The sequence below is a fragment of the Rhincodon typus genome, chromosome 38 (genome assembly GCF_021869965.1).
Source record: "Rhincodon typus isolate 14 chromosome 38, sRhiTyp1.1, whole genome shotgun sequence".
Taxonomy (NCBI): domain Eukaryota; kingdom Metazoa; phylum Chordata; class Chondrichthyes; order Orectolobiformes; family Rhincodontidae; genus Rhincodon; species Rhincodon typus.
The window spans coordinates 12,012,488-12,023,358 of NC_063369.1; the positions used below are offsets into that span (position 1 = coordinate 12,012,488).

The 10,871-nt window shown below is 41.3% G+C and overlaps 1 protein-coding gene across 2 annotated transcripts in view; it reads right to left on the minus strand.

Annotated features, from left to right (window-relative positions):
* Nucleotides 1–2,787: 2,787 nt before the first annotated feature.
* The window catches only part of LOC109916464 (coiled-coil and C2 domain-containing protein 1A-like), a 118,485-nt gene continuing 110,401 nt past the window's right edge, over nt 2,788–10,871 (minus strand). For both annotated transcript variants that reach the window (XM_048617856.1, XM_048617855.1), the window contains exons 20-24: nt 8,777–8,828; nt 7,309–7,408; nt 6,632–6,722; nt 3,977–4,108; nt 2,788–2,863 (exon numbers count right to left, since the gene is read on the minus strand). In XM_048617856.1, the coding sequence (XP_048473813.1) occupies nt 2,804–2,863; nt 3,977–4,108; nt 6,632–6,722; nt 7,309–7,408; nt 8,777–8,828 (435 nt within the window). In that variant the 3' untranslated portion in view covers nt 2,788–2,803. The remainder of the gene's footprint in view (nt 2,864–3,976; nt 4,109–6,631; nt 6,723–7,308; nt 7,409–8,776; nt 8,829–10,871) is intronic.

Sequence of the window (10,871 nt, forward strand, 5' to 3'; positions counted from 1 at the left end):
TCCAAAATATAGTGAATGGAGGTTGCACAAATCTGTGGCTAGTCTTGATCACTTTATTCTAGCCTCTTAAAGTAAAGCTCTGAGGGCAAGAGTTTGTTTACAAAAGTGGATTCACAGAGGGCCCGGGAGGGGCCCCAGAAATTCAGCCCTTCTAGCCTACCTTGCCATTCTAGGTCACAGCTGATCATCTCCAGAATTCCATTTTACCCACACAAATCTCCACATCCCTGAATGTCTTCAGAAATGTACTGATCTGCCTTGAACATACTCAAATGATTGCGTTTCCACAGCCATACAGTGTAGAGAAAGATTCCACAGATTCATCACCCTTTGAATGAAGGCCCTCCTCCTTATTGCTATTGTTGGTTGTCCTGTGCTATGAAATCATGTCTCAAATAAAAGCAAAATACCGCAAATTCTGGATATCTAAAATCAAAACAGAAAATGCTGGACAACTATTTCCAAAGAGAAGTCTTTGGAATTGAAACATTCCTCTCTCCACAGATGCTACCAGACATGCTGAATTTCTCCAGTATTTTCTGTTTATATACCCAAGAGTTCATCCTCTGGTTCTAGAGTCACTGGAGAAAACATCCCATATGCACCTTGTCATACCCTGTAAGAATTTTGGAACTTTGAAAAATGAGGGGTGATCTTCCAAAGAAAAAAAACTCTACAAATTACAGATTCAGTTTCCTCAAAGCTTCCCTCATGAGACAATTCCACCATCCCAAGGAGTAGTCTGGTGAACCTCCATTGCAATTTCTCTAAGACAAATACATCCTTCCTTGGATAAGAAGACCAAAACTTACAGTACTTGAGTTGGGGTCTCATTATTGGAGCTGTATAGAGCATCAATGAGTTTATTTCTGTGGTCAAAGTTCTTTGGAATAAATATCAACATACCATTTGCCTTCTACATCCACATGCAAGCTTTTGTGAATAGAGTGGGGCAAGTCCAAAATTAACGGGTACAGGTTTAAGGTGAGAGGGAAAGGATTTAAAAGGGGCCCAAGGGGCAATGCCAGAGGAAGTGGAGAAGTCAGGTGTAATTACAACAACATTTAAATGGCATCTGGAAGGGTAAATGAATAGGAAAGGTTTAGAGGGATATGGGCCAAATGCTGGTAAACAGGACTAGGTCAGATTGGGATGTCTGGTTGGCGCAGATGAGTTGGACCAAAGTGTCCGTTTCCACGCTGTACGACTTTATGACTCATGGACAAGAACACTCAGATCCCTTTGGGCACTTGCATTTCCCAACCTTTCATCATTTTAGAAATGTTCTGCCTTTCTGCTTTATCTATCAAATGGAATAACTTCACCCTTGTTCCAATATGTTCCATCTGTCATGTTCTAGCCCATTTGCTTCAGTTATACAAGTCCTCTTGAAGCCTCCTTGCACCTTCCTCACAACATATGGCTCAGCCAGCTTGGTGTCATCAGCAAACTTGGAAATATTACAATTGGTCCCCACATCAAAATTAAAATTATAAAGATTGTGAACAGTTGTGAACCTATCACTGACTTTTGTGGTATCCCACTAGTGACAACTTGTCAAAAATCAATTTATTCTGACTCTGCTTTCTGTCCATTAATCAATTCTTGGTCCATACTGGTATATTCCTCCCAATCCCAGGCACTCTGATGCTATTTATGGGCTTCCTTTGTGGAACCTTATCAAAAGCCTTCTGAAAATCCAAATACAGCACATCCACTGGTTCTTTATGCTCAGTATAATCCTTAAAAAAAAACTCCAAGTTTGTTAAACATGATTCCCATCATAAGTCCAAGCCGACTCTGCCCAATGTTAACATTTGTTTTCTAAAATATTCAGTTATCACATCCTACATAATGGATTCTAGCATTTTCTTTACTATGGACATTAAGCCAACACATTTCTAGTTCTCCCTTCTTAAACAGCATAGTTACATTTGCTTCCTTCCAGTCAGCACAAGCCTTCACAGAATCAAGAAAATTAAGAGAACCATCACTGTATCCAATATCGCGATTACTACTTTCATCAGTACTATAGGATGAAGCTCACTTGATCTAGGCGACTGGTCAATCCTTAATCCAGCTAATGTTTAAAGTACTACCACATTACTAATACCAATTTCTTTTAGTTCTTTGGTTACACAAGTCCTTTGATCACCTCGTATGGCTGGGATGCTCTCTGTCCTTTCTTCTGAAGACAGATGCAAATTAACTGTTTAATTTGTTTTTGGAGTTCCCTGTTCTCCACTGCAGATTTTCCTGTGCCCACATGCGTCCATGCTAACCTTCTCCCTTTCACATATCAAGAGAAGCCCTGCCTTTAATGCTCTTTGTATTTTGTATTCTTTCCTTACCAGATTCTTGGTCCTCCTTTGCTGGGTCCTAAATCACTCCTATTTCTCAGGCTTACCACTGTTTCTGCCATTCACATAAGCCACTTCCTTTGAGCTAATGCAAGCTTTAACATCTTTATCAAGCATGGTTGACTTACCCTTCCCTTTGGGTGTACTTATAAAAAAACTAATCTGAAGAGTAGAAAAAAAGGCAAACGCAAATTCAGAGCAAGTGAAACATTTGGCCCATCACCTTGTTTCTTCAGCAGCCGTAAATCACGGTGTGCCCCTTCATTATCAATACAAGTGTTTTCAACTCATCAGCTCCAGACAAAAATGGCTCAACTGATATTTAGAAACCAGCACACAATGTTAGCACACAATTGACCAATCGCCATTGCTATTTTAAGACCATGGGACACCAGCAAGAGGTTTCATTCCCTCGCGTGAACTGTACCAACTTGGATCTGAACCTACCTCCCAGACCCCACCTGCAGAGGTTCTCGTTGTTCCTTTGACTTTGGAACTGCAATCTGAAAGGAAAGAAGTTTGGTTTTATTGACATCTTCAGCAGTGGGCCCCTAACTCAGCAATAGACAATACCTCAAACAATACCAAACAGAGGGTCCCTGGCAGAAATGCTGTACCTTTCAGTATGAGTGACTGATCCAGGCCTAACGTTCTCCCCTGGTGATTCCAGCCATGGGGGAAATAGAAAAAAAAACTATGGCAATAAGAATGGAGGACAAAACTGTAATACAGTAATAAATGTCACTGGGCTAGTGATCCTCCAGGGACACAGATTCAAATCCCATCATAATAACCGGTGGAATTCATACTAATTTAATATAAAGCTAGCCCCAGTAATGACAACCAAGATAACCATCACAGATGATCGCAAAAACCCATCTAGTTCAGCAATGTGCCTTTGGGGAAGTAAATCTGCCATCCTTACCTGGTTTGGTCTGTGTGACTCCAGACAATGTGCCTGACTCTTAAACCACTCTCTGAAATATCCTAACAAGTCACTCAGTTCAGTGACAATTAGGAATGGGTGACAAATGCTGACCTTATTAATGATGTCCACGTCATGAAAAAGTCTCAAACCAGCTCTACGCCAGCAGGGACCTGTCATCTGCTGTATGGAAGTTTGTTTTGACAGACAGACCTCATTTTATTAATGGTTCCAATATGACAGTCTGCCTATTTTACCACCTTTTTAATCAGGTTATGGCATTCAGTTTAAATACTGCAGGCAGCAAGCTAATTTTGGTTTAGCCGCCAGCTTCTTCAATTTGGCTGATGGTTCAAATGACATGAATTGCTAAATCATGCACAATAACATGTTCAACTTTAATCTCGCAGTAATGCTATCACAACTGAACATGCAACAGTGCAATTAACTGATCAAAGCAAATGAAAAAACCTTCATACATACATTTTAATTGATGTTAACATGGAGTTATACAGATCAATACTGCAGTGTCTTCTCTCCATCTACCTCACAGAGTTGCAACGCAATACAAGGGCTATTCTATACAGCCTTTATACTGAGACACTGTACACATTCCCATTAGCAGAAAATGCACCTTCAAGGTGCAACATTCGCACAGTTTTAATCTAACATCACATGAGTATGACCGTACCACTGGCAAGCTCTGGGGATCAATAACGAGCCACTTCTCAGTCACTTTCACGAGTTGCTGGGAGCTCAGGGGTTCTCGGATTTTGACAATCACCTCCAGCCGACCTCCTGTCGTCTTCCTGCCATCCAACACCTGGGAGGAGTTGATTAAAAAAAACACTAACGACTTAAGGAACTACATCAATGAAAGCAGCAAACGTATCATATTCTGTGACCCTTAGGTCTGTAAGAAGGGAAACTAAGTAGACAGATTGCGATGGGATGGACAATTGCCAATAACAAAAATACCATGCAGAGAAGGAAAACAACTATCAAAAAGGACTAATGATACAGAAGATTTAAAAAAACATTAATTTCCACTGAAAACTTCTTCACTTGCCAGCCACCATATACTGGAACAGTTTTGAATCCAAGAGTACTAAATGGAAATGACTTTAGTCCAGTGCCAGAAAACAGTGAGGTTTTCTTGCAGTCAAGTTATCAGATCCCATCATTGCCTGATCCTTCTCTACCGACTCATTGCCTCCCCACTAAAAACAACCCAATTAATATTCCTTCCCACCGTCCTGCCTTGATGGCTTTGAAAATCTTTGTTTGAACAGTGAATTCCATTGATCGTGTCCAGGAACTCATGGGAAGAGAAAGCTGGACAGAGGGGAATGAATACAAGAGCCAACCCAGGCTAGCTTGGCCGACAAACAAGGAAAGCTTAGCAGTAGCAGATGGTTGAATTACTACTGCTCTGCCAGTTTGGAATGTTGGTATGTTGTTCAATGCATAGTATTACATTCTAAATCACACATCGCGTGGAAAGCATACAAGGTCTACCTGCAAGTCAATATCCTCTCCAACCCCTGTATGATTGAGACACGACTGAAGCAAACCAAAGACAGTTCTTACGCATTCACTAACTGATAGGAACTGAAGTGGATGATGCAATAAGCATGAAATTTGATCACAGTTGATGTGTACATCTCCAACTATCTGCTACTGATGTATATCCCTCGATTCCCGAGCCTCACAAAAACTCAAACAGTCGCTCATCAGTATAGAATCTGAGTAGTTAGAAGGAATACCTCCACTAATCAGAATATACTTGACAACCAACTAGGGAGGCGATGGGCTAGTGGTATTATCACTGGACTGTTAATCCAGAGACTCAGGTAATGTTCTGGGGGCCCGGGTTCGAATCCGCCACGGCAGATGGTGGTACTTGATTTGAATAAGTATCTGGAATTAAGACCGTGAATCCATTGTTGATTGTTGGAAAAACCCATCTGGTTCACTAATGTCCTTTAGGGAAGGAAACTGCCATCCTTACCTGGTCTGGCCTACATGTGACTCCAGACCCACAGCAATGTCGTTGATTCTGAACTGCCCTCTGGGCAATTAGGGATGGACAATAAATGCTGCCTGGTCAGCGACGCCCTCATCCCACGAATGAGGAAAAATAAACCAATTAATACTCTCCTGTCATGTAGTATAAGTGTTGTTTTCCTTTAACATTGGTATTCTTGTGAATCGTTCTGATGAGTGTAAGATGAAAAGTTTTGACAAAATGTGTCATTTCTCAACAACACTCAAAAAATCTATCAACTACAATGTTTAAAATTTTCAATTAACCTCCCCTACACAAATGCCACCAACTCCTAGCCTTCCAAAATAAGTACATCATGTCTTAAATTTTCCATACTCAAAGGAATTACTTAGTCAGGTCTATTTAATCCATCCTCATAACATTAATAGTCCCAGTATCATCTTGTGGCATCAGTGCTGCAACCTCTGAGATTAAATATATCTTTCCCAGAGTTGTAGTGCTCAAAACTGAACACAGTAATTCAGCCAGGGTCTAACCAGAGTGAAAATTATTTGATGTAGAATCACAAAAGGTTACAATACAGGAGGCGGCAATTAGGCCCATCATTTCTGTGTTGACTCTCCGAAAGCAATTCACTTCTATCCCTTTGTACAGTTCGTTTTTTAATGATATTTGTACTTGAAGTTATTAGCCTCACACCAATCAGCAAACACAGATCTCAGATAAACAAATTGGCCAGCACAGTGCCGGTTGTCAAATCAAGGGGGATGCTGACAGAGCTGGGTGCCATTTCTGTGTGAGGTGAAAGCTGCTGCTACAACAATAAAGTGATTTATCAAGAGGCAGGCAAATTAAGGAGGCCAAGGACGTTACTCAGCCTCAGGCATTGCTTGGAATAGGAAGAGCTATGCTTTTGAATTTGGGGCAGTGGGAGTGAGATGAAGGGAGAGTAATGTCAATTGTTACAACTATGATTTAAAAGGGAGTATTAAGAAATGATGGTCACTGACTGATGAAATTACCAGGATTAGTTCTCTTGCTGAATGTACAAATATCATGTCACATCCATCTTTCCTAAAAAAACTATCTATTTCTTTCTTGGAATTCACTGACTAGTGTTTTCATAGCCAGAGGATAAGGAATCCTAAGCAATCCTAAAATTCTGTCAAATGATTGAGTGGGGTTTTACTGGATCTTAAAACTTTTTAAAGAGAAAGTCCACCCACCCCCAAAGCTCCAGTTTCCATATCTGCAGGTATCTAACTGGTAATTGGGAATGAACCGGAGCATCTTGGTATGTTGTCAGTACAGCTTCTTCACAATGTTTTGAAACCTCACCTCCAGGATTTCTCGAATCTCACACTGTGACTCCAATTTTTCCAGTTTAAGCTGAGCTGTTCCCACAACTTTGTCATTCTTGAAAATACCTCTATTAAAAGAAGAAAGGAATTTTATTTTCCCAATGCTACAAGCTGAGTATTAAATCATGTGGAAACAGAAAAGGATTGCTAAAATTAGAAAATTTGGATTTAAGACAATTTAAAACTATTGCTTAATGGCAAGAGATTAGGAATTGCCAAAACACAAAGAAATCTGAGTAGGGTTAAGAACACATCACTAAACTGCAGTGAACTGATACAAAAAGTAATCAAAACAATGTTATGCGATTTTGACCTCTTGAGGGGTCTGGGTACATAAAAATGAATGGATATTGCACCTCATTTGTACAGACTTAATTGGGACCTCATTCAGACAACAGCATTTAGTTCAGGAAACTAATTTTAGGAATCAGAGTCATAGAGTTATACAGCACGTCAACAGGCCCTTCTGGCTGACTTGTTCACACCGACCAGACATCCCAATCTGACCTAGTCCCATTTGCCAGCATTAGTCCGTATCCCTCTAAACATTACCATGTTCTGAAAGAGTATTTGGATTTGTATCAGCCATCAGTTAAAGCTACTTAAGAGAATCTCTTGACAAAAGTAGAACATTAAACAAAAACAAACTCATACCCTTTATGGAGTATTTCAAACTTAATTCCTTTGGTCTGTACCACTCGTTTGAATGCGCGATGTCCTCGGTTGATGTTCAGCTTAAAGTGCTCTTTAAATTCTAGCAGACAATTAAAAGTGACTATTACAGTAGAATCCACTTAATGAATAGCATTTAAGATCGAAACACTCACTCAGCGAAGCAGACTTCCATGTTAAATGTTTGGCTGCAGGGGCATTTCACTGTGTTAGAAAAAGAGTTCAGGAATTGCCCATTTCACAGAGAAATGGAAAATCTTCAGCCCTTTGTTCATCACACCCTGTGATTGCCATCCTTTGTTTTACTTCTGCTGCCACTCAGTTCAAGTGGGTGCCCCAAGCTGTCACTCTGACTTACGCCCTGCTCTTTCCCGACTCCACTCCCAGTCACTAAATTCAACTGTTAGCCTAGCATTCTCCTCTAGCTGGGGTAACTGAAATTTTCCTCCAGCACACATGCCAACAATCCAAGAGAACAGAAACCATTTCTGTTCATGTCCTCTGGGTGTTTCAGAGCACATAATGAACCACTTCATGAAAATGTAGTCTACTACATTGTAGAAAAGGGGGCAGCCAATCTCAAACCGCAGTGTGATAATGACCAGGTCATCTGTGATCGAGAAACATGGGGAAGAACCTATTTGAACTATGTCACGAGTTCTTTCGCATCACCTGAAAAGGCACATGGGGCCTAGTTTTCCTTCTCATTCAAAGTGCTTCCCTAAATGCTGCACTGGAGTATCAGGCTGGATTAGGTGCTCAAGTCTCTATAGTGGGGTGTGAACACAAAGTTCTTGCCCAGAGGTGAGATGGTTACCGACTGAGACAATACTCAGTCCATTCTGACTAATCAAATCAGGCACAGAAATAGATCCATGTGGCCCCTCTACCCTGTTGATCATCTAATTAAGATCAATACCTCAACTCCACATTCTCACTTATCCCTGATAAACACATTTTCGACTAACAAGGCAGTCAAACGTACTTCTGCCTTAAAATGTTCAGTGACACCGCCTCCATCATTCACTGGGGAAAGAGTTCCAAAACCCATAAGCACTGAGAAAAAAAAAGTTCCTTATCTTCTCCTTAAACGGGAGACCTCTTAGTTTTTAAAAAGGTGCCCTCTCCCATTTCTAGCTTCTCCACAAAAGCTTTCAGCATCTACCCTGTCAAGTCCCCTCAGGACCTCGTATATTTTGATAAGATCACCTCCCATTCCTCTAACTTGCAACATAGGCAAGACCAACTATCTAACCGCCTCATTAGATAACACAACACCATCCCAGGCATCAGTCATATGAACCTTCTCAGAGAAACTTTTCGTGCATTTATATCACCTCTTAAATGGGAGACCAAATTACATACACAGTAAAGTGACCATGCAGCCACCATTAACTTATGGGTTTATGCTAGATTTGAAAACTCAAATTATAGCTTTCCAGCTACCTACCTGGACAATTCGTGTTTTTAATCACATTGGTTTTATCTTTCTGTGCCTCTTCCTGTTGAGTAAAATAGAATGTGAATTGTAACTTGCAGCATTAGACAGAGTTAGAGAGAGTAAAGGCATAAACTAGTCACTCATGATTTGACAAGGACTATTGGGTTTTTATAGAACTAGAATTGTTAAAAAAAATCAACAAAAAAGGCCAAAAGTTGCCTAATTAGGGTTAAATTTCAGACAGTTACAACTTGCATTTATAAAGTATCTTTAACCTAGTAAAAATATTGCAAGACACTTATAGAAGCATAAATCAGATAAAAATTTGTTACTCAGCCAAATAAGGAAACATCAGGCCAGGTGACCAAGAGATTGGTCAAAGGAGGTTTTAAGAATAACTGAAAATGGATTATAGAGGTTATGAGAGAAAATTCCACTCCTAAGTCCTGGGCAACCATGTCTTCAGAGATGGTAAGAACTGCCGATGCTGGAGTCAGAGATAACACCGTGTGGAGCTGGAGGAACACAGCAGGCCAGGCAGCATCAGAGGAGCAGGAAAGTTGACATTTCAGATCGGGACACTTCTTCAGGAAGGGGGGTCCCGACCCAAAACGTCAACTTCCCTGCTCCTTTGATGTTACCTGGCCTGCTGTGTTCCTCCAGCTCCACATTGTGTTAATCATGTCTTCAGTTGCCTACGATGGAGTGAAAATGTTGGGTACATTCAAGAAGCTCAAATTGCAGGAATACAGAGATTGCAGAGATTGGTAGTGTTGCAGAAAGCTGCAGGGATAAGGGGCAGAGAGGCCTTGTAAAGGTTCAAAGAGAAGGATGAGAATTTTTAAACTGAGGCTTTTCCATACAGTAAATCTATGTAGATCAGTGAGTACAGGAGTCTGTGCCACTTCTATCTTTCAACATGCTCTCCATTAATCCCACTGACGTTTCCTACTGCGGTTTGCCAATATTCACTATTCTTTTCTCTCCCTAATGTAAAACTCCCTATCATGATCAGTGAGAAGCAAATGGCCCATGATTCCGAACAGGTTGCATTGCTGTGCCAAGCCACAAACCATGTAGTTATAGGGAGAGGCTGAATAGGCTGGGGCTACTTTCCCCAGAGCATCGGAGGCTGAGGGGTGACCTTACAGGTTTATAAAATCATAAGGGTCATGAATAGGGTGAATAGCCAAGGTCTTTTTGCCAGGACAGGGGAGTTCAAAACTAGACAGCATAGGTTTAAAGTGAGACGGGAAAGATTTAAAAGGGACCTAATGGGCAAATTTTTCACACAGAGGGTGATGCGCGTATGGAATGAGCTGACAGAGGTTGTGGAGGCGGCTGTTACAATTACAACATTTAAAAGGCATCTGGATGGGTATAGGAAAAGGAAGGATTTAGAGGGATATGGGCCAAATGCTGGCAAAAGGGACTAGATTAATTTAGGATATCTGGTTGGCATGGATGAGTTGGATCTAAGGGTCTATTTCCATGCTGTAGACCTCTGTGACTACATCAGAGAAATAAAAGCTCTGGAACACTTCATATAGTGGTTTTCACAATATTTTTGAAACTAAATAACATGTCTCTTACTAACTTACTTTTCTAGGGACTAAAAAAAAGTGAGAAACTTCCTTTTCACTAAAATAATGCAGTCTTCTAAAGCAAAACTACCTTGTCACTAGGTGCAGATTTATCTACAGTGCTACACCTGCCCCCATACCTCCTCCCTCACCCCCATCCCAGGCCCCAAGAAGACTTTCCACATCAAGCAGATGTTCACCTGCACATCTGCCAATGTGGTATACTGCATCCGCTGTACCCGGTGTGGCTTCCTCTACATCGGGGAAACCAAGCGGAGGCTCGGGGACCGCTTTGCAGAACACCTACGCTCGGTTCGCAATAAACAACTGCACCTCCCAGTCGCGAACCATTTCAACTCCCCCTCCCATTCCTCAGACGACATGTCCATCCTGGGCCTCCTGCAGTGCCACAACGATGCCACCCGAAGGTTGCAGGAACAGCAACTCATATTCCGCTTGGGAACCCTGCAGCCCAATGGTATCAATGTGGATTTCACAAGTTTCAAAATCTCCCCTCCCCC